At 44.6% G+C, this 26,458-nt stretch overlaps 1 protein-coding gene across 26 annotated transcripts in view; it reads right to left on the reverse strand.

The window, feature by feature from the left end:
* Positions 1 to 24,301, reverse strand: part of LOC143298539 (protein WWC2-like) — a 130,795-nt gene extending 106,494 nt beyond the window's left edge. For all 26 annotated transcript variants that reach the window (XR_013057400.1, XR_013057405.1, XR_013057406.1 and 23 more), the window contains exons 1-5: positions 24,122 to 24,301; positions 14,006 to 14,115; positions 10,649 to 10,743; positions 8,046 to 8,160; positions 4,411 to 4,570 (exon numbers count right to left, since the gene is read on the reverse strand). Coding sequence is in view for 3 of the 26 variants with exons in the window: in XM_076611403.1 (XP_076467518.1) it covers positions 4,411 to 4,570; positions 8,046 to 8,160; positions 10,649 to 10,743; positions 14,006 to 14,115; positions 24,122 to 24,249 (608 nt within the window). In the remaining 23 variants the exon portion in view is untranslated. The remainder of the gene's footprint in view (positions 1 to 4,410; positions 4,571 to 8,045; positions 8,161 to 10,648; positions 10,744 to 14,005; positions 14,116 to 24,121) is intronic.
* Positions 24,302 to 26,458: the final 2,157 nt, after the last annotated feature.

Here is a 26,458-nt window from a genome sequence, read left to right on the forward strand (position 1 = left end):
CCCTGCCTGAGCGGAAGCCACACTGTGCTTCAGGGATGACTGTGTTGGAGACATGGTCAACCAGTCTGTTCAGTATGATGCGGGCGAAGATCTTGCCGGCAATGCAGAGGAGAGAGATTCCACAGTGGTTATCGCAGAATGTTTCGTCTCCCCTCCGTTTGCAAATGTGGACAACTGAAGCATCCTTGAAATCCTGGGGGACCTCCCCTCTCTCCCAGATAGACCGGATCAGCTTGTCTGTCAGCACCTCGCCTCCATACTTGTAGATGTTGGCCTGGATTACATCCGCTCTTGGTGCTTTTCCTGAGTTGTCAGCTTCAGGGCCTTCTGGGTCTCGGCCTTGGTGGGAGGGGCAGCTAGTGAGCCACTGACTGGTAGCTGTGGAAGGGCTGCAATTACCTCGTCAGATACGGATGAGTCCCTGTTGAGGAGGGTGTTGAAGTGCTCTGCCCAGCGGGCAGGATGTCTTTGTCTGTCAGGAGGGTGGTCTGGTCCAAGGCTCGGACAGGGGTTGATCCTGTGACTCTGGGCCCATACACAGCTCAGAGACCATCATGGAAGGTCTTCATGTTGTGAGCATCAGCAGCAGACTGAAGCTCTTCGGACTTCCTCTCCCACCAGGTGTTCTTCATCTCACGCAGCCTCTTCTGTACGAGTTGCTTGGTTTGCAAAAACTGGTTCTTCTTCCTCTGGCAGTTTTTATTGGAAATGTTATCCTGATGCCGTATATGCAGTGTGTTCAGGAGGTTGGAGATTCCAGAGTCGTTCTCGTCAAACCAGTCTTTCGGTGTCATATACCGTACCATGTCAAACTGATGCAAACTAGGCCTATCGGTTTGCTCTGCTTGGCCAAATTTTGCGCGGCAAACAGTGAAAAGATGAGCCGTCTTGCCTGGTCTGCTCTTAGCCAATCGAACGCCTCTAAAAGCTATAAGTGCTGAATCATTCCTTTGGCCAAGGCTCTCCACGCCATCTTGTCAGGTTTACGGTCTGTCTCATCTTATGCTTTTTTTGGCTATTAAGCGTATTCATTTGGCCTTATTTTGCTGCATGCGGCTTGTGTTTACTGTATTCTTACATTCTGTGTACTCGATTCGACTCGGCTCCCTCGATTCATTCGTTTTTCTCTACTTCTAAGTCCATCCTGTCTTTCCTTTCTCTGTTGGGGATCGGATTTTCACTGGGTGCCTAAGTACGGGTACCATGCCTCGTATGCCATCCCACGAAGGCAGGGATCATGATGCTGGGACTGAGACTTGGCAAGAGACTCTCCCAGGCCAGGAGCTTATGATTCCTCCCGATAGGGACCGCGGCGATGCGTCTTTAGACGCTGATTGCGGAGGTGACACTCGTACCAGTAAAACTTCGTGGCTCCTCTGTACAAAGCCCAGTGTGTCAGCTGCTGCGGTGCTCCATACCTCTTCTACATCAGTCAATGCAGGAATTTCTTGGACAGCTGCTTGGATTTGCTGCTGCAGCACGTCCTTGGTGATAGGGAGGCAGTGGATGTTTAGCTTCCTAGGGGGTTTCTGTCTGGCTGATTGGAGCTTAGGTGCAAGTCTGATGTTCATCTTGCTGCGTACCAGGTGATGGTCCGACCAACAGACTGCCCCTCTCATGCAGCGTCTAATGGAAACATCACCTCTGTCCCTCTGCCGGACAATCACATAGTCCAGCATGTGCCATTGCTTGGGGCGGGGGTGCATCCATGCGTTCTTGTACTTGTCCGCTTGTTGGAAGAGGGTGTTGGTGATGGTCAGTCCATGCTGCGCGCAGAGTGAGAGCAAAAGCAGTCCGTTGGAGTTGCACTTGCCAGTGCTGTGCTGTCCTAGGGCTTTTGGCCACGAGGAGAAGTCCATGCCGACGCGGTCATTGAAATCCCCAAGGATGATCAGCCTGTCCTTTCTGTCTACCACTGAAATGGTGCGGCTGAGCTCCTCGTAGAAAGCTTCTTTGATGTCATCAGGGTTGGTCATCGTCGGGGCATAGCAGCTGATGACTGTGGCGAAGTGATCTTTGGACAGCTTCAGATGCAGGGTCATCAGCCTATCGTTTATCCAACGTGGTAGGCTGTCAAGCTGTCATGCAAGTTTGGTTCGTATGGCAAAGCCCACACCTGAGGTTCTTGGTGTGCCATCTGGCTTCCCAATGCAGTAGAAGGTGTAGCCCCCTCCAACTTCCTCCAGCTGGGTTTCACCGGCAAACCTAGTTTCACTCAGGGCTGCTATATCCACATGGTAGCGATCAAGCATTCCAGCAATGCGCCTTTCTCGTCTGTCGTCTCCTGGTTATTTTCTTCTGTTGTTTTCGACCGCTAGTGTTGGATGTCAAAGTAGGTGTGGTTTCCTACTAGGTACTAGGTGAGGCAGGCTTTGTTTAGGGATCCTTTTATCTCCCCTTCCCCGTGTGGGCAGAGCAGTGCTGTCCCTAAAAAGGGCTGCTCTGACACTGTGGGAGGATACGGGCGCCGCATCTGCCCCAGTCTATGGTGGACGACCATCACCCCACAGCCGCCTGCATGCAGAGTCGTGACTAGGAACTGCCAGCAGCATCCTCTGCCTGTCCTCATTACCACTTCTTCATCACCACAGGGCTTGGGAAAGCTGGGTGTTGAAAGGCTAGCTTGTCGTTCTGACATTAGCCTGGTTGCCTGACCAGCACAGGTGACTTTTTTTTTTAGTGAGGAGGAGTTGTGCAGTCCCTTCCCCACTCTCTTGCCTACCAACGCTCACAGTCCCACAGGTGCAGATACTGCCACGTGCAGGACGGCCTCGGCAGGTGCAGGTTTTTTCTTCGGAGTTCCGTCTCCTAGGAGGATTTCCAGCCAAGGAAAAGAGCTCCCCCTGCCCTTTGGTCATCCTCTTCCACCTTCACAGCTGTTGGGAAAGGTTTCCTCCTCCACCTGGTCCGTCGTTGGGAGGCTTCACATGCAGCAGGTTGTACTGGGTTACATGGTACCAGTAGCAAGGGCTATGCCCCTGACCTGACATACTGATCATAGGAACTAAACAAAAACTCTCTTCCATCACAGCTGACAAAATCAACTTTGGCAGTACATCCATCCCTCTTTCCAGCTCAGTCAGGAACCTCGGCGTTGTCCTTGACAACACACTGTCCATGCAAAAATTTATCAGTCAGACATGTCAATCCTGCTCCAGTCAATTGCGATGCTTCAGTTCCATTCGGAAATATCTGTCCACCAACGCAACATCTAGACTTGTCGTTTCTCTCATTCTCTCTCGCCTTGACTACTGTAACTCTCTATTGTCTGGTTTGCCTGCTTCATCCATTCAGTCCCTTCAGCGCATACAAAACTCTGCTGCCCAACTCGTCCTCAGAAAGAAAAGGTCTGAGCACATCACTCCTATTTTGCAACATCTCCATTGGCTTCCTGTCTCACAGATAATAAAGTACAAGATCAGCACTCTATGTTATAAATGTATTCACAAATCTGCCCCTTCCTATCTTTGTGGCTGCCTTCACCTCTACACTCCATCTTGCTCTCTATGATCGGCTTCGGATCCACTCTGTTTACACATACCCAGATTCAAACACTCCATTGTTGGACGCTGTTCTTTCTCTGTCTCTGGACCTTGTATTTGGAATGAACTTCCTCTTTCGCTTCGTCAGGTCTCCACACTCACCTCTTTCAAGTCTGGCCTTAAAACCACCTCTTCACAAGATAGCCTCCCTCCCCTACCTCTTCCTTGTCTTCAGTTTTAGAGTTATGCGCGCGTGTGAATGACTGGTGTGAAAGCACTTTGATTTGTCTCTGCACTATATAAATACCATCATTATTATTATTATAGCAACACCCACACTGACATCACCACAACACCCACACTGTAACCATAGCAACACCTACATTGACATCACCACAACAGCCACACTGTAACCATAGCAACACCCACACTGATGTCATCACAACACCCACACTGTAACCATAGCAACACCCACACTGATGTCATCACAACACCCACACTGTAACCATAGCAACACCCACACTGCAACCACAGCGACAACCACACTGACATCACTACAACACCCACACTGTAACCATAGCAACACCCACACTGACAACATCACAACAACCACTATGTAACACTACAGCATGCACACTAAAAAACTAATGTAGAATTTTTGAAATTGGATTTTAACTTAAAAACTCCACCCTTATCCCACCAGGTGACCTGTCAAGACCTTGAAACCCAAACTCTGACATGGAAAGTCCAACACTCTGACCACAACCACTTGGTTGTTGCACCTCTGGTTGTCAACATCTCCCCACCTGCTGTGGTAAACAACGTCCTCTGGTGTAGAGGCTCAAACACACACACCCTTCAAACCTCCCCCCCCCCCTCCCCTGCACCCCCACACAAAGCCTTCCCCCCTCCCCTACCCCCTCCTGACCTGTTGAGCGTCTCTACGCCCTGTTCCTTGTAGTGCATCTCCGTCTTGATCTGCTCCAGCTCCCACTTGAGGCGGGCCACCCGGTTCCTGGCCAGGTGGATGTCCGCCTTCAGCAGGTCAGGGTCATACTTGGTGCTGCCCACACTGCTCTGAGAGTTCACTGCACACACACACACACACACACACACACACACACACACAGAGGGTCATACTTGGTGCTGCCCACACTGCTCTCAGAGTTCACTGTACACACTGTGTCAGAGTGCCTCAAAGAGTGTCATGAAATGTGTCACATGTTCCCAACCACAAAACAGTGTAGTATTAAATGTATCATGTGTACCCAACCACTAAGCAATGTAGTATTAAATAATTATGTCAAGGGTACCCAACCACTGAACCAAGTAGTATTAAACGTGTCATGTGTACCCTACCACTGAACCACGTAGTATTAAACGTGTCATGTGTACCCAACCACTGAACCAAGTGGTATTAAATGTGTCATGTGTACCCAACCACTAAACCATATAGTATTAAACATGTCATGTGTACCCAACCACTGAACCAAGTAGTATTAAACGTGTCATGTGTACCCAACCACTAAACCACGTAGTATTAAATGTGTCATGTGTACCCAACCACTAAACCATGCAGTATTAAATGTGTCATGTGTACCCAACCACTAAACCATGTAGTATTTAATGTGTCATGTGTACCCAACCACTAAACAATGTAGTATTAAATGTGTCATGTGTACCCAACCACTAAACCATGTAGTATTAAACGTGTCATGTGTACCCAACCACTAAACTATGCAGTATTAAATGTGTCATGTGTACCCAACCACTAAACCATGTAGTATTTAATGTGTCATGTGTACCCAACCACTAAACCATGTAGTATTAAATGTGTCATGTGTACCCAACCACTAAACCAAGTAGTATTATACGTGTCATGTGTACCCAACCACTGAACCAAGTAGTATTAAACGTGTCATGTGTACCCAACCACTAAACCATGTAGTATTAAATGTGTCATGTGTTCCCAACCACTAAACCAAGTAGTATTAAATGTGTCATGTGTACCCAACCACTAAACCAAGTAGTATTATACATGTCATGTGTTCCCAACCACTAAACCAAGTAGTATTAAATGTGTCATGTGTTCCCAACCACTAAACCATGTAGTATTAAATGTGTCATGTGTACCTAACCACTAAACCACGTTGTATTATACGTGTCATGTGTTCTCAACAACTAAACCATGTAGTAATAAATGCGTCATGTGTTCACAGTTCCCAACCTCTAAACCATGTAGTATCAAATGTGTTTATGAGTTCCCAACCTCTAAACCATGTAGTATCAAATGTGTTTATGAGTTCCCAACCTCTAAACCATGTAGTATCAAATGTGTTTATGAGTTCCCAACCTCTAAACTGTGTAGTATCAAATGTGCTTATGAGTTCCCAACCTCTAAACCATGTAGTATCAAATGTGTTTATGAGTTCCCAACCTCTAAACCGTGTAGTATCAAATGTGTTTATGAGTTCCCAACCACTAAACCGTGTGTATCAAATGTGTCATTTGTTCTCAACCACTAAACTGTATGAAATGTGTCAGTGTCATGTGTACCTAACCATTAAAATGTAGTGTCACATGAACCCTACCACTAAACCATGAAGTATCAAATGTGTCACAAGTTCCTAACCACTAAATTGTGCAGTATTAAATATGTCATGTGTTCCCAAATACTAAATCATGTAGTATTCAAAGTATTATGTGTACCCAACCAATACACCATATTGTATTAAATATGTAACATGTAAACAGTTGCTTTCAAACGCACCACACACACACATGCGCACACATACACTCACACAAATGCACAAAATCCCACTCCCTTACACATATGTGCATTCACGCACACAAACTCATCCCACACACAAACATATGTGCACACACACACACACACACACACATGCACAAACAAACATACTCACAATCAAACACAATAGAAAAAAGTGTGGATAGTGAGATGTGTTCTTTTCTAACAAGTTCCCATCAATCATGCAGAACTTCTACCTTGTATGTCAGGTTAGAAAATGTTGTGTTCTTCTTTAACAAGTTGTCAACCACCAACCAGAACTTACAGCTGGTGAGATAGACTGAGGAATGTTGTGTTGTTTTGTTAACACGGAGACAACCACCAAACAGAACTTACAGCTGGTGTGATAGACTGAGGAATGTTGTGTTGTTCTGTTAACACGGAGACAACCACCAACCAGAACTTACAGCTGGTGAGATAGACTGAGGAATGTTGTGTTGTTTTGTTAACATGGAGACAACCACCAAACAGAACTTACAGCTGGTGTGATAGACTGAGTAATGTTGTGTTGTTCTGTTAACACGGAGACAACCACCAAACAGAACTTACAGCTGGTGTGATAGACTGAGGAATGTTGTGTTGTTTTGTTAACATGGAGACAACCACCAAACAGAACTTACAGCTGGTGTGATAGACTGAGTAATGTTGTGTTGTTTTGTTAACATGGAGACAACCACCAAACAGAACTTACAGCTGGTGTGATAGACAGGAATGTTGTGTTGTTTTGTTAACATGGAGACAACCACCAAACAGAACTTACAGCTGGTGTGATAGACTGAGGAATGTTGTGTTGTTCTGTTAACACGGAGACAACCACCAAACAGAACTTACAGCTGGTGTGATAGACTGAGGAATGTTGTGTTGTTTTGTTAACATGGAGACAACCACCAAACAGAACTTACAGCTGGTGTGATAGACTGAGGAATGTTGTGTTGTTCTGTTAACACGGAGACAACCACCAAACAGAACTTACAGCTGGTGTGATAGACTGAGGAATGTTGTGTTGTTCTGTTAACACGGAGACAACCACCAAACAGAACTTACAGCTGGTGTGATAGACTGAGGAATGTTGTGTTGTTTTGTTAACACGGAGACAACCACCAAACAGAACTTACAGCTGGTGTGATAGACTGAGGAATGTTGTGTTGTTTTGTTAACACGGAGACAACCACCAACCAGAACTTACAGCTGGTGTGATAGACTGAGGAATGTTGTGTTGTTTTGTTAACACGGAGACAACCACCAAACAGAACTTACAGCTGGTGTGATAGACTGAGGAATGTTGTGTTGTTTTGTTAACACGGAGACAACCACCAAACAGAACTTACAACTGGTGTGATAGACTGAGGAATGTTGTGTTGTTTTGTTAACATGGAGACAACCACCAAACAGAACTTACAGCTGGTGAGATAGACTGAGGAATGTTGTGTTGTTCTGTTAACATGGAGACAACCACCAAACAGAACTTACAGCTGGTGTGATAGACTGAGGAATGTTGTGTTGTTTTGTTAACATGGAGACAACCACCAAACAGAACTTACAGCTGGTGTGATAGACTGAGGAATGTTGTGTTGTTCTGTTAACACGGAGACAACCACCAAACAGAACTTACAGCTGGTGTGATAGACTGAGGAATGTTGTGTTGTTTTGTTAACACGGAGACAACCACCAAACAGAACTTACAGCTGGTGTGATAGACTGAGGAATGTTGTGTTGTTCTGTTAACATGGAGACAACCACCAAACAGAACTTACAGCTGGTGTGTGAGGATTTCCAGCAGTTGGAGGTCAGCGTGTCTTTGAGGTGCTGGAATTCATCCTGGGCCAGGTTCAGACGTTGTTCCTTGATGTTGTAGATCTCTTGTTTGGCCTGCACACATCACATACACAACACTTTACTGCTGTTCCTTTATGGTATACCATGTTTGGCCTGCACACATCACACACACAACACTTTACTGCTGTTCCTTGATGTTGTAGATCTCTTGTTTGGCCTGCACACATTACATACACAACACTTTACTGCTGTTCCTTTATGGTATACCTTGTTTGGCCTGCACACATCACACACAACACTTTACTGTTGTTCCTTTATGGTATACCTTGTTTGGCCTGCACACATCACACACACAACACTTTACTGTTGTTCCTTGATGTTGTAGATCTCTTGTTTGGCCTGCACACATTACATACACAACACTTTACTGCTGTTCCTTTATGGTATACCTTGTTTGGCCTGCACACATCACACACACAACACTTTACTGCTGTTCCTTTATGGTATACCTTGTTTGGCCTGCACACATCACACACACAACACTTTACTGCTGTTCCTTTATGGTATACCTTGTTTGGCCTGCACACATCACACACACAACACTTTACTGCTGTTCCTTTATGGTATACCTTGTTTGGCCTGCACACATCACACACAACACTTTACTGTTGTTCCTTTATGGTATACCTTGTTTGGCCTGCACACATCACACACAACACTTTACTACTGTTCCTTTATGGTATACCTTGTTTGGCCTGCACACATCACACACAACACTTTACTACTGTTCCTTTATGGTATACCTTGTTTGGCCTGCACACATCACACACAACACTTTACTGCTGTTCCTTGATGTTGTAGATCTCTTGTTTGGCCTGCACACATCACACACAACACTTTACTGCTGTTCCTTTATGGTATACCTTGTTTGGCCTGCACACATCACACACACAACACTTTACTGTTGTTCCTTGATGTTGTAGATCTCTTGTTTGGCCTGCACACATCACACACACAACACTTTACTGTTGTTCCTTTATGGTATACCTTGTTTGGCCTGCACACATCACACACACAACACTTTACTGCTGTTCCTTTATGGTATACCTTGTTTGGCCTGCACACATCACACACAACACTTTACTGCTGTTCCTTTATGGTATACCTTGTTTGGCCTGCACACATCACACACACAACACTTTACTGTTGTTCCTTTATGGTATACCTTGTTTGGCCTGCACACATCACACACACAACACTTTACTGTTGTTCCTTTATGGTATACCATGTTTGGCCTGCACACATCACACACACAACACTTTACTGCTGTTCCTTTATGGTATACCATGTTTGGCCTGCACACATCACACACACAACACTTTACTGCTGTTCCTTTATGGTATACCTTGTTTGGCCTGCACACATCACACACAACACTTTACTGCTGTTCCTTGATGTTGTAGATCTCTTGTTTGGCCTGCACACATTACACACAACACTTTACTGACCAGGTATTGCTACGCAGACACCAAGTGAATGGAGAAGTGATCACCTGACCAGGTATTGCTACACAGACACCAAGTGGATGGAGAAGAAGTGATTATCTGACCAGGTATTGCTACACAGACACCAAGTGGATGGAGGAGAAGTGATTATCTGACCAGGTATTGCTACACAGACACCAAGTGAATGGAGGAGAAGTGATTATCTGACCAGGTATTGCTACACAGACACCAAGTGAATGGAGGAGAAGTGATTATCTGACCAGGTATTGCTACACAGACACCAAGTGAATGGAGGAGAAGTGATTATCTGACCAGGTATTGCTACACAGACACCAAGTGGATGGAGAAGTGATTATCTGACCAGGTATTGCTACACAGACACCAAGTGAATGGAGGAGAAGTGATTATCTGACCAGGTATTGCTACACAGACACCAAGTGAATGGAGAAGTGATTATCTGACCAGGTATTGCTACACAGACACCAAGTGAATGGAGGAGAAGTGATTATCTGACCAGGTATTGCTACACAGACACCAAGTGAATGGAGGAGTGATTATCTGACCAGGTATTGCTACACAGACACCAAGTGAATGGAGGAGAAGTGATTATCTGACCAGGTATTGCTACACAGACACCAAGTGAATGGAGAAGTGATTATCTGACCAGGTATTGCTACACAGACACCAAGTGAATGGAGAAGTGATTATCTGACCAGGTATTGCTACACAGACACCAAGTGAATGGAGAAGTGATTATCTGACCAGGTATTGCTACACAGACACCAAGTGAATGGAGAAGTGATTATCTGACCAGGTATTGCTACACAGACACCAAGTGGATGGAGAAGTGATTATCTGACCAGGTATTGCTACACTGACACCAAGTGAATGGAGGAGTGATTATCTGACCAGGTATTGCTACACAGACACAAACTGAAAGGAACCAAAGCGATTACCTGCAGATTGTCCTAAGCAGTGACCAGGTATTGCTACACAGACACCAAGTGGATGGATAAGTGATTACCTGACCAGGTATTGCTACACAGACACAAACTGAAAGAAACTAAAGTGATTACCTGCAGATCGTCCTGAGCAGTGACCAGGTATTCCTTCAACATCTGTTCTTGTTCCTGACGCCATTGTAGTCGGGGGTCTTCTAACTGGTTTACCTCTGAAAAGGACGTCACAAACTGGCATCAGAAATAAAGAAAGACTCCAGCACACTCTGGGGACTTCAAACTCTGTTACAGTGTTGCTGGAATATCTTTGAAAAATGTTGACAGTACCAGATTTCTCTTCCCAGAAAAAAAAAAAAAAAAAACCATAAAAGAAAGACAAGACATTTGCTTAGTTCAAATCCCTATGTACACAATACTTGACAGGAGATCACACAGCATCAATCAACATAAAAAACAGCTGACAGTCACCTCCTGTACAAAGCATACTTGTGTATACATGTGTGCACACTTGGTGACTTGTACAACTTTCTGTCCACATACATTCCTCTCTCTTTCCTTCTAACTGAGAATTGATGTGATCGATGTAGTTCAACCCCCCTCCCCCCCCCCCCCCCCCCACACACACATAGTGATCGATGTAGTTCAACCCCCCTCCCCCCCCCCCCACACACAGTGATCGATGTAGTTCACCCCAGAGTGGGATGCACCACACACACACACACACAGTGATCAATGTAGTTCACCCCAGAGTGGGATGCACCACACACACACACACACACACACACACACACACACACACACACACACACACAGTGATCAATGTAGTTCACCCCAGAGTGGGATGCACCACACACACACACACACACACACACACACACACACACACACAGTGATCAATGTAGTTCACCCCAGAGTGGGATGCACCACACACACACACACACACACACACACACAGTGATCAATGTAGTTCACCCCAGAGTGGGATGCACCACACACACACACACACACACACACACACACACACACACAGTGATCAATGTAGTTCACCCCAGAGTGGGATGCACCACACACACACACACACACACACACACACACACACACACACACAGTGATCAATGTAGTTCACCCCAGAGTGGGATGCACCACACACACACACACACACACACACACACACAGTGATCAATGTAGTTCACCCCAGAGTGGGATGCACCACACACACACACACACACACACACACACACACACACACACAGTGATCAATGTAGTTCACCCCAGAGTGGGATGCACCACACACACACACACACACACACACACATAGTGATCGATGTAGTTCACCCCAGAGTGGGATGCACCACACACACACACACACACACACACACACACACAGTGATCAATGTAGTTCACCCCAGAGTGGGATGCACCACACACACACACACACACACACACACAGTGATCAATGTAGTTCACCCCAGAGTGGGATGCACCACACACACACACACACACACACACACACACACACACACACACACACAGTGATCAATGTAGTTCACCCCAGAGTGGGATGCACCACACACACACACACACACACACACACACACACACACAGTGATCAATGTAGTTCACCCCAGAGTGGGATGCACCACACACACACACACACACACACACAGTGATCAATGTAGTTCACCCCAGAGTGGGATGCACCACACACACACACACACACACACACACACACACACACACACACACACACACACAGTGATCAATGTAGTTCACCCCAGAGTGGGATGCACCACACACACACACACACACACACACCACACACACACACAGTGATCAATGTAGTTCACCCCAGAGTGGGATGCACCACACACACACACACACACACACACACACAGTGATCAATGTAGTTCACCCCAGAGTGGGATGCACCACACACACACACACACACACACAGTGATCAATGTAGTTCACCCCAGAGTGGGATGCACCACACACACACACACACACACACACACACAGTGATCAATGTAGTTCACCCCAGAGTGGGATGCACCACACACACACACACACACACACACACACACACACACACACACAGTGATCAATGTAGTTCACCCCAGAGTGGGATGCACCACACACACACACACACACACACACACCACACACACACACAGTGATCAATGTAGTTCACCCCAGAGTGGGATGCACCACACACACACACACACACACACCACACACACACACACACAGTGATCAATGTAGTTCACCCCAGAGTGGGATGCACCACACACACACACACACACACACACACAGTGATCAATGTAGTTCACCCCAGAGTGGGATGCACCACACACACACACACACACACACACACACACACACACACACACACACACAGTGATCAATGTAGTTCACCCCAGAGTGGGATGCACCACACACACACACACACACACACACACACACACACAGTGATCAATGTAGTTCACCCCAGAGTGGGATGCACCACACACACACACACACACACACACAGTGATCAATGTAGTTCACCCCAGAGTGGGATGCACCACACACACACACACACACACACCACACACACACACAGTGATCAATGTAGTTCACCCCAGAGTGGGATGCACCACACACACACACACACACACACACACACAGTGATCAATGTAGTTCACCCCAGAGTGGGATGCACCACACACACACACACACCACACACACCACACACACACACAGTGATCAATGTAGTTCACCCCAGAGTGGGATGCACCACACACACACACACACACACCCACACACACACACACACAGTGATCAATGTAGTTCACCCCAGAGTGGGATGCACCACACACACACACACACACACACACACACAGTGATCAATGTAGTTCACCCCAGAGTGGGATGCACCACACACACACACACACACACACAGTGATCAATGTAGTTCACCCCAGAGTGGGATGCACCACACACACACACACACACACACACCACACACACACACACACACACACATAGTGATCGATGTAGTTCACCCCCAGAGTGGGATGCACCACACACACACACACAGTGATCAATGTAGTTCACCCCAGAGTGGGATGCACCACACACACACACACACACACACCACACACACACACACACACACATAGTGATCGATGTAGTTCACCCCAGAGTGGGATGCACCACACACACACACACAGTGATCAATGTAGTTCACCCCAGAGTGGGATGCACCACACACACACACACACACACACACACACACACACACACACACACAGTGATCAATGTAGTTCACCCCAGAGTGGGATGCACCACACACACACACACACACTCACACACACACACACTCACACACACAAACACACACACTCACACACACCACACAAACACACACACACACAAACACATACACTCACACACACCACACACACACACACACACACACACACAGAGACTCACGGTTGATGTGATCGATATAGTACACCCCCAGAGTGGGATGCAACACCTCCTCCCATCCCAGCGGAAGTTCATCACCTACACAGTCTGCAAATGTTTCTGGCTTTGTGTACCTGCAATCACATACAGCGAACCAGGCTTTGACACACAACCCACACACCTGCAGGGGGAATCTGATGGACACTTCTTCTGTGCAGCGTCCCAATCACTCTTCACAGTGCTGAGGGCGAAGAAACACACACACACACACACACACACACACACACACACACACACTGACCTCTTACATCTATGTCAATCTGAAAAGTTCTGAATGTCTGTATACAATTCAATGTGACATCAACCTGAAATAATATTTGAAAATATTAACTACTGTGAATATAAATTAAATGTATCTATAGAAAATATAACTGTACATGTCCATGTGTATGTAAGGAGATTCAGTGAACAGACAGAAGTGACACAGCATTGATTCCAGGTTGATTTCAGTGAAGAGATAGAAGTGACACAGCATAGATTCCAGGTTGATTTCAGTGAAGAGATAGAAGTGACACAGCATAGATTCCAGGCTGATTTCAGTGAAGAGACAGAAGTGACACAGCATAGATTCCAGGCTGATTTCAGCTGGCCGGGAGGGGTGGTGAAGAGGGAGGGGGGGTGGATGGTTTAAGAAAAGAGAGAGAGAGAGAGAGTGCAAGCACACATGCCAAGGATGTAGGGGTATACATAATCCCTGTATATCAGTGAAACTGAAAGCAGCTGCCCTTGCATCCACTGACATGTATACCACATGTACACCCCCCCACCCCCCCTCCATCTCCACAGCCTCCCTGGCCCCATAGCACCATTGGAGAACATCATGCTGTGTTTATCTGTGATCTCACTGAAAATGATGGCCAACACTGCTGTTCTAAAAAAACCCAACAAACAGGAAGGATGGCAAAGGGAAGGAAGGAAAGCCAGATCACCATGGCGACCCCAGCCATGTGGCTGACACTGTCAGTGTAAATGATGTCAACAGTGTGAAGGGTGCTCAGTGCAGGGAGCACTGCGGTTGTCCTTGTGGACTGACTGTCAATGTAAATGATGTCAACAGTGTGAAGGGTGCTCAGTGCAGGGAGCACTGCAGTTGTCCTTGTGGATTGACGATGGAGTCTCCCGCCGGACCGACAGATGAGTGGGCAGGCAGGCTTATCTGTTGGTGTGTGTCCTCATATGAGAGAAGAGGCTGATTCTGGATGCGCAGCACTTCCCACAGCTGTTGCAAGGGAAAACGTCTCCAGAAGTTGAGCCCTGCTTCCTTCGCTCACACTTCTCCTGAATGGCCAGCGTTCTCTTGTTTTCAAATGTCTTTATGCCAGTAGAACACAGCATCCTCCAGTGAGAGCGGTCAAGGGCATCAGTTTCCCAGGAAGCGATGTCTATGTCACAGGCTTTGAGGTTTGTCTTCAAGGTGTCCTTGAAGCGCCTGCAGGGTCTTCCAAGTTCGCGGTGGCCTTCCTTCAGCTGGCCATACAGTAGTGTTACAGTAGCATCTTCAGGATCCTGCTGTCTGTCATGCAGACAACGTGTCCTGTCCAGCGTAGCTGGCATTGGATCAGCAGGCTTTCGATGCTGGGCAGGCTGCTCCTCTCTAGGACCTGGAGATTGAAGACCCTGCCTTGCCACTTTATGCCGAGGATCTTTCGTAGGCATCTCTGGTAAAACCGCTCAAGTTGTTGAATGTGACGGTGATACGTTGTCCATGTTTCACAGCAGTACAACAAGGTGGTCAGCACAAGTGTCTCTTCCTTCCTGGTCAATACAAACTGTTTAGTGGTGTTGTAGTCAGTGTCTCTTCCTTCCTGGTCAATACAAACTGTTTACTGGTGTTGTAGTCAGTGTCTCTTCCTTCCTGGTCAATACAAACTGTTCACTGGTGTTGCAGTGTCTCTTCCTTCCTGGTCAATACAAACTGTTTACTGGTGTTGTAGTCACTGTCTGTTCCTTCCTGGTCAATACAAACTGTTTACTGGTGTTGTAGTCACTGTCTGTTCCTTCCTGGTCAATACAAACTGTTCACTGGTGTTGTAGTCACTGTCTGTTCCTTCCTGGTCAATACAAACTGTTTACTGGTGTTGTAGTCACTGTCTGTTCCTTCCTGGTCAATACAAACTGTTTACTGGTGTTGTAGTCACTGTCTGTTCCTTCCTGGTCAATACAAACTGTTTACTGGCGATGTAGTGTCTGTTCCTTCCTGGTCAATACAAACTGTTCACTGGTGTTGTAGTCACTATCTGTTCCTTCCTGGTCAATACAAACTGTTTACTGGCGATGTAGTGTCTGTTCCTTCCTGGTCAATACAAACTGTTTACTGGTGTTGTAGTCACTGTCTGTTCCTTCCTGGTCAATACAAACTGTTCACTGGTGTTGTAGTGTCTGTTCCTTCCTGGTCAATACAAACTGTTTACTGGTGTTGCAGTGTCTGTTCCTTCCTGGTCAATACAAACTGTTTACTGGTGTTGTAGTCACTGTCTGTTCCTTCCTGGTCAATACAAACTGTTTACTGGCGATGTAGTGTCTGTTCCTTCCTGGTCAATACAAACTGTTTACTGGTGTTGTAGTCACTGTCTGTTCCTTCCTGGTCAATACAAACTGTTTACTGGTGTTGCAGTGTCTGTTCCTTCCTGGTCAATACAAACTGTTTACTGGTGTTGTAGTCAGTGTCTCTTCCTTCCTGGTCAATACAAACTGTTTACTGGTGTTGTAGTCACTGTCTGTTCCTTCCTGGTCAATACAAACTGTTTACTGGTGTTGTAGTCACTGTCTGTTCCTTCCTGGTCAATACAAACTGTTCACTGGTGTTGCAGTGTCTGTTCCTTCCTGGTCAATACAAACTGTTTACTGGTGTTGTAGTCACTGTCTGTTCCTTCCTGGTCAATACAAACTGTTTACTGGTGTTGTAGTCAGTGTCTCTTCCTTCCTGGTCAATACAAACTGTTTACTGGTGTTGCAGTGTCTGTTCCTTCCTGGTCAATACAAACTGTTCACTGGTGTTGTAGTCACTGTCTGTTCCTTCCTGGTCAATACAAACTGTTTACTGGTGTTGCAGTGTCTGTTCCTTCCTGGTCAATACAAACTGTTTACTGGTGTTGTAGTCACTGTCTGTTCCTTCCTGGTCAATACAAACTGTTTACTGGTGTTGTAGTCACTGTCTGTTCCTTCCTGGTCAATACAAACTGTTTACTGGTGTTGCAGTGTCTCTTCCTTCCTGGTCAATACAAACTGTTTACTGGTGTTGTAGTCAGTGTCTCTTCCTTCCTGGTCAATACAAACTGTTTACTGGTGTTGCAGTGTCTGTTCCTTCCTGGTCTGTCTGTCGACACAGTACTTCTAGTCTGCCAGTACCACTACACAACACTATTACTATTATCCATAGTCTCCCAGTACCACTACACAACACTATTACTATTATTCATGGGCTATTGTACTAAACAAACCATAAAACAATATAAAACAATCACACACACACACACACACACACATGCACGCGCACTCAAAGTGACTACTAGAAATTACAGTTTTCATACTTAAAACGCTTGCTCACTATCAAAGTTCCATATTCAAAATTTCACACAGATGTCCCAGCAGTATCTTCCCACAATCAACCTCCTTTTCCCAAAATACTTTTAAAAGCTGTTTACTGATAATGAATAAGATTCCTAAAATACTTTTTTTTTAAAGCTGTTCCTGATTATGAATAAGATTTCATAATACACTCACTGACTCGAGCAAATGCTGCCCACGCCTTGTCAAGCTTTCATTGAAGTTGAATGAAAGTTTCAAGTAAAGGTACACACACACACACACACACACACACACACACACACGGCTCTATTCCAATTCAACCTGTCCTGTCATTACACATTTGAGGGGGAGAAATGGGGAGATGGGGGAAGAGTTGGGACCCAGGCATTCCCTTTCAATCAAACCATAAAAGATCAAGGGCTCTTTCAGTTTGGACACCAAACCCTTGGATTTAAACCATAGAAGACCAACTGCTCTTTCGTTCTGAACACCTAACCCTTGGATTTAAACCATAGAAGACCAACTGTTCTTTCGTTCTGAACACCTAACCCTTGGATTTAAACCATAGAAGACCAACTGCTCTTTCGTTCTGAACACCTAACCCTTGGATTTAAACCACACTCCTGCACTGTGGTTGGCTGACTAATACAGTGATAGTGAAACAAGAATGTCTCCAATTCTACACACCTCACTGACACCAACTGTACACACCCCACTGACACCAACTGTACACACCTCTCACTGACACCAACTGTACACACCTCACTGACACCAACTGTACACACCTCTCTGACACCAACTGTACACACCTCACTGACACCAACTGTACACACCTCACTGACACCAACTGTACACCAACTGTACACACACCTCACTGACACCAACTGTACACACACCTCACTGACACCAACTGTACGCACACCTCACTGACACCAACTGTACACCAACTGTACACACCTCACTGACACCAACTGTACACACCTCACTGACACCAACTGTACACACACCTCACTGACACCAACTGTACACACCTCACTGACACCAACTGTACACACACCTCACTGACACCAACTGTACACACCTCACTGACACCAACTGTACACACCCCTCACTGACACCAACTGTATACACACCACTGACACCAACTGTACACACCTCTCTGACACCAACTGTACGCACACCTCACTGACACCAACTGTACACACACCTCACTGACACCAACTCTACACACACACCTACTGACAGCAACACTACACACACACACACACCTCACTGACACCAACTCTACTCACACACACACTTCACTGACACCAACTCTACTCACACACACACCTCATTTACACCAACTCTACACACACCTCACTGACACCAACTCTACACACACCTCACTGACACCAACTCTACACACACACTTCACTGACACCAATTCTACACACAGTCAAACACACCTCACTGACACCAACTCTACACACACACTTCACTGACACCAATTCTACACACAGTCACACACACCTCACTGACACTAACTCTACACACACACCTCACTGACACTAACTCTACACACACACTTCACTGACACCAATTCTACACACAGTCAAACACACCTCACTGACACCAACTCCATACACACACCTCACTGACACCAACTCTACGCACAGTCACACACACCTCACTGCCACTAACTCTACACACACACCTCACTGCCACTAACTCTACACACACACCTCACCGACACCAACTCTACACACACACCTCACTGACACTAACTCTACACACACACCTCACTACACCTCACTGACACCAACTCTACACACACACCTCACTGACACTAACTCTACACACACACCTCACTGACACTAACTCTACACACACACCTCACTGACACTAACTCTACACACACACCTCACTACACCTCACTGACACCAACTCTACACACACACCTCACTGACACTAACTCTACACACACACCTCACTACACCTCACTGACACCAACTCTACACACACACCTCACTGACACTAACTCTACACACACACCTCACTGACACCAACTCTACACACACACCTCACTGACACTAACTCTACACACACACCTCACTGCCACTAACTCTACACACACACCTCACCGACACCAACTCTACACACACACCTCACTGACACTAACTCTACACACAGCTCACTGACAGTGACACTAACTCTACACACCTCAGTGACACCAACTTGACACACACACATCTCAGTGACACCAACTCTATACACACACACCTCACTGACACCAACTCAACACACACACCTCACTGACACCAACTGTACACACACCTCACTGACACCAACTGTACACACACCTCACTGACACCAACTCAACACACACACCTCACTGACACCAACTGTACACACACCTCACTGACACCAACTGTACACACACACACCTCACTGACACCAACTGTACACACACACACACCTCACTGACACCAACTGTACACACACACACACACACACCTCACTGACACCAACTGTACACACACCTCACTGACACCAACTCTACACACTTCACTGACACCAACTCTACACACACACACCTCACTGACACCAACTGTACACACACCTCACTGACACCAACTCTATACACACACACCTCACTGACACCAACTCTACACACACCTCACTGACACCAACTGTACACACACACACACCTCACTGACACCAACTGTACACACACACACACACACCTCACTGACACCAACTGTACACACACCTCACTGACACCAACTCTACACACTTCACTGACACCAACTGTACACACCTCACTGACACCAACTCTACACACACACACCTCACTGACACCAACTCTACACACACATCTCACTTATGCAGAGTTGGCTGATACAGGAATCAGTCTCCATCTCTACATAAAGTACATTGGAGTGATGGCCTACAGTGGAGTGATGGCCTAGAGATAACTCCTCCGCCTTAGAAGCGAGAGAATCTAAGCCCAATGGTTCAAATCCTGACACAGTCATCAGTTTTTTCTCCGCCTCCACTATACCTTGAGTGGTGGTCTGGATGCTAGCCATTCAGATGAGACTAAAAACCGAGAGAGCAGCTTGAAATTCACACAGAGAACCCACACTACAAAGGCTTAGTGAAGTTCACCTTTCCCCTTTTCAGTTTGCTTTTCATAGGTGATGTTACATAGGTTTCTTTTTCAAAACATAATGTTATGATTCATAAATTAATACACGATTCAAATGTATATAACCAAGATAGCTTTTGTTTGGCTTGTTGGCTGGTTAGTTGGTTGTTATTTTCTGTTTGTTTTTTGTTGTTAGTTTTTTGAGGGGGTGGGGGAGGTTAACTGTTGGTAGTATTAGCTGATAAAGCTACAATACCAGCAAAGCAATTCAAGGCCAGTTCCCCAATCATGAGAACAGCATGTTTGACTTCAAGATTTGACTGCCAGTCACTATAATAAATCATTATTAATTATCTATGATTAAGATTGACTGGTATTCTTGATTTATCAATCATTAATATATTTCCACTGTGCTATTTCAAAATAAACACCTTAGCTGTTTATGAAGTGTTTGCATTCTCCGCCTTCATGAATACATAAAAAAACCCACTAAATTTTAAAGATTTTTAAAGTTACATAATATGTTTGTAATATTTTGAATAATAAAAAATATAATAAACAACAGCCCACAGTACATTCACTGACACCCCTCTACCATACACAGAATGTACACATGTATATATACAGTATACACACATATTAATTTTCTACACAAACTCTGGTTCATCTTCATGTATGTACAAACAGTAACACACACACACACACACACACACACACACACACGCACGCACGCACACACACACATGTATACATCATACACACAGTGTAGTGACACACACAGTGACTGACTGACACACACATGCGCACGCACGCACGCACGCATGCACGCACACATATATACATGATACACACAGTGCAGTGACACACACACACACACACACATGCGCACGCACGCACGCACGCATGCACGCACACATATATACATGATACACACAGTGCAGTGACACACACACACATACAGTGACACACACACACACACACATGCACATGGGTGGTGTTTTGTCAAGTAAATATTGGTAAATTATGAACTGAAATCTCAAATCAGACACTGGGAAGAGGAATGAATGGAAGCATGCTTTAAGTTTGAACAGAAACAATCATAATAATGTTGCATACAAAGCACCCTTTCCCAAAATGAATGCTTTTCCCCAAACAACCATTCTAATTGTGAATCACAATGGTAACTCAGATGATTTCATGACGCAGTGAGTTTTAAAGTGTGTGCTTGGTTGAACAAGTATCAATTTCTGCCAAAGTCTCACACCAACACCTGAGTTTCACTTCAGCTGAAGGCATGCTAGGTATGCTATAGGGAAAAAACCAAACCAAACCAAAACACACAGATGTTTAGGCTTCACTTTGGCTTGGAGTACGGGAACAAGCAAAGATAGCTCTCACTTTCTGTCATTCACTGTCTTGATGGGATTTGTGTTGTTGAAAGTGGTCAAAAATGCTGATCAGTACACTGACAGGTGCTTAGCAATATAATTTGTGAAACTGTCAAACCATTCACTGATCCAGATTATCAGTGTACAGTACATTGTCCTTTATAGTATTCTAAAATAATAAAAAAATAATAATAATAAGAGAGAGAGAGAGAGAGAGAGAGAGAGAGAGAGAAAAGAACAGTATGTTGTAAAGAAGGAATTCCAAAGTAAGAGAGAGAGAGAGAGAGAGAGAGAGAGAAGAACGGTATGTTGTAAAGAAGGAATTCCAAAGTAGAGAGAGAGAGAGAAAAAAAAGAACAGTATGTTGTAAAGAAGGAATTCCAAAGTGCCAGGTGAATGGGAAAAAAACTCATCTGAATAAGGTTAAGAAGAATAACAACAATATAACTTTCAACGCCAATAATCATCAGATAATTATAGTACAAAGCATGCCTCTAAAATCAATTAAAACTTGATTGTTTTGAACATTAGTGTAAAAAATATAATTCATTCATTGATTGAGTAATAAAACAACATAGATGAAAACAATGCATTATAATTCACCGCATCGAACAGATCACACACACACACACACACACACACAAACACACATCATCATTTGTGCACAAACATGTGCACACACATAAAAAATCCCAACAAATACATGCAAGCTTTATAACACTCACACACACATACACACACAGCGTACTTACACACAAGGGAGATCTATATACAGAGCACTCACAATTATAGATACAAACACACAAATGCACACACACACGCGCGCGCGCACGTGCACACGCATACGCACGCATGCGTGTGCGTGCACACACACACACACATACTGTGACATACAGTGATACACACACACAAAGCACAGGAGAATGGTCAATTCCATTCACGGTATTAAAGTGTGGTATGACAGATCAGATCATTAACACAGCTATTCATGTGAACAAAATAAAAGCGTGAACAATACTGTTAAAAGGCAAGACAAAAACTAGACCTGTTAAAAACAAGACATAAATGAGACCCATTCAAAAGAAACAGCACCATGTATCATACAATGTGCTTTTGTTGTTCGGTGAACAGTACTTAAATGAGACCCATTCAAAAGAAACATGACCATGTATCATACAATGTGCTTCTGTTGTCCTGTGACCAGTACTTCATCCATCAGTTCTTCCCGCACCCTTCCCTGCCCCATCCCCTTCCTATCACCCACATCTATCACAAATATTCTATTTAACTCCAACTATCACCTTAAACATATTGTATTCAATGGCACATAAATGGCAAAATATGTATTCTATTCCAAGCATGAGGTTTGTGTACTCATCTGGAAGTTTGGAAAACCAGATTTAGTTATAAACTATACAAAGTATATGCTATATCACTTGGAAAAACTGACTTGGCAGCCATCCTTTGATGACTGCATGTGTCTACATTGGCTAAAGTAAAGCTGTAACACACTACTTAGGGCTCTAACTGTGTAACAATTCGCCAGCACCAACAACCACGTTCCCACTTTTTTTCTCTGATGTGACCTGACCTGACCTGTACACATTACATACATTATCAAAGTTTCTGATTTGACTAAACACAAAATAACGCAGTCATAAAGATAAAGCGTTTATTGTTTCATACAATACTAGCCAGCTTGTGTAAATGACTTGTCAAAGGCTGACAATGTGACGCATTCCAGAGAGCACATTCAACTGTGATAACGGCACCAACAATGTAACACGGAGTAAGAATGCAAGAAAAGCCAGCTATTTCGTCCGCCTTCCCTGTGGAATGCCATAAAATTCTTCTAAAGTGGGTTATATTATCTATCATATTAGTCACTACAGGGACAAGCTATGTCTCTTGATGACTGCTAATGTTCTACTGAGAAGCGGGGGGAGGTAGTTGTTTCATTTGTTGACACTTTTACTGGCAGCAATTTAGCAAATTTGGATCAACAACGCGAAATGGTCAAAAGCACATTCCTACCTGTCTCTGGGGTCAATCCATGTTGTTCGACGCGTATTATGATCCAGAAAGTATCGTTTCCCGTCAAAATCTGCAGCCTCTTCCCATCCGTCAGGCAGGGGAAGTTCCCCATTGCGTCCTTTTGGCATATTTCATCTAAACTTTTTGGTTGGGGACTCTTTCACGCACTGCTTTCCTCCATATTGGTTGGGATTAACATATGACGTCACGTGACCTAGGTCAGCCAATAAAGGGCCGCCATTTCCTCCTATATTAGGAGAATGGCATGCATAGCTAACGAGGAAAACAGACAGTCTAGCAGCGCAAATATTTGACACATCCTTTTCAGTTCGAACTGCTCTACTTCATCGTTCACCAAAAATAACGATCGAATTCATAAAAAAGGAGAGATCGTTCATGCAGTTTATAAGTGAATATTCCAACAACTTTTGAATGATATTCCTTCATCATTCTGAAGAAGAAATGGCAAAACATGCGTGTTGTTAGTTTTCTTGAAACGGTGTGTTTTAGACAGGAGTTATTGACGGCATGTTGATTTCTGATTCAGCTGTGTTCACCATCCCGTCACGGGGTGGCAGTCAGTCGAACACTCCCAAACTGAATGCTCTGCAGTAAAATTAATTTGTGCCTGCACGAGGGCGCGCGCGCCTGTTGCGGTGAATGTGCGTGTGTGTGTGTGTGTCTGTGTCTGTGTCTGTGTGTCTGTGTTTGTCTGTGTGTGTATGCCGCGTGCTCGCTTGTATCTTCAACTTCAGTCACTATATATTTCAATGAATTTACTTCTTTGCTTATCAAGTTCATATTTCAATGAATTTACTTCTTTGCTTATCAAGTTCATATTTCAATGAATTTACTTCTTTGCTTATCAAGTTCATATTTCAATGAATTTACTTCTTTGCTTATCAAGTTTAATGTCTGATTATATTACATCAGTAATTTCATTTGATACATTTACTCAGTGATGTTTCTCAGTGTTTATTCATAACATTAATCAGTTTTTTGTATTTCATTTTATTCGTTTACCTATTCATTTATTTATTCATTTTGTTTTCTTTTCTTATACATTATTTGTTTATCATTTTGATTTACTAATGAGTAATTCATTAAATTCAGTTATCTAATTCAGTATGTATCTATTTACTAGTTTACGTATCTTATCAAGTCTTACTTAATTTTATGTTATTTTATTTTATTTTCCCTTATAAAAGGCCGAAGCGCGTTGGGTCACGCTGCTGGTCAGGCCTGAACGGAACTCGACTGACTGAACTGAACGGAACCGTGAACTGAACCGCGGGCGGAACTGAACTGAACCGGTCGGAACTGAACTGAACCGGCCGAACGGAACGGAACCGGCTGAACCGAACCGAACTGAACTGAACTGAACTGAACTGAACTCAAATGAACTGAACGGAACGGAACTGAAGGGAACTAAACTGAACTGAAGTAAACTGAACTGAAGGGAATTGAACTGAACTGAACTGAATTGAACTGAACCGTGACTGAACTGAAGTAAACTGAAGGGAATTGAACTGAACTGAACTGAACCTGTGTGTGTGTGTGTGTGTGTGTGTGTGTGTGTGTGTGTGTGTGTGTGTGTGTGTCAGTCTGTGTGTTCAGTTGTGATTCTCGCACAGCGTAAAAAGGCAGGAATTACACTGAAACAAACATGAAGACAGAAAGTACAGAAAATAAAGACAAAACAAATGCTATGTATTTCAGTTGGGTTTCATTTGATAGATTATAATAAACTCAAAGCATTGTGCATCTCAGTAAGTATGGCGACTGATCAGTCAGCCTCACCAATATCCATTGTTTGACACTTTGGGTCTATCATCCCCCATATCTCACCAATATCCATTGTTTGACACTTTGGGTCTATCATCCTCCATATCTCACCAATATTCATTGTTTGACACTTTGGGTCTATCATCCCCCATATCTCACCAATATCCATTGTTTGACACTTTGGGTCTATCATCCCCCATATCTCACCAATATCCATTGTTTGACACTTTGGGTCTATCATCCTCCATATCTCACCAATATTCATTGTTTGACACTTTGGGTCTATCATCCCCCATATCTCACCAATATCCATTGTTTGACACTTTGGGTCTATCATTCCCCATATCTCACCAATATCCACTGTTTGACACTTTGGGTCTATCATCCCCCATATCTCACCAATATCCATTGTTTGACACTTTGGGTCTATCATCCTCCATATCTCACCAATATCCATTGTTTGACACTTTGGGTCTATCATCCCCCATATCTCACCAATATCCATTGTTTGACACTTTGGGTCTATCATCCCCCATATCTCACCAATATCCA

This window comes from Babylonia areolata, chromosome 24 (assembly GCF_041734735.1).
Source record: "Babylonia areolata isolate BAREFJ2019XMU chromosome 24, ASM4173473v1, whole genome shotgun sequence".
Classification (NCBI taxonomy): Eukaryota; Metazoa; Mollusca; class Gastropoda; order Neogastropoda; family Buccinidae; genus Babylonia; species Babylonia areolata.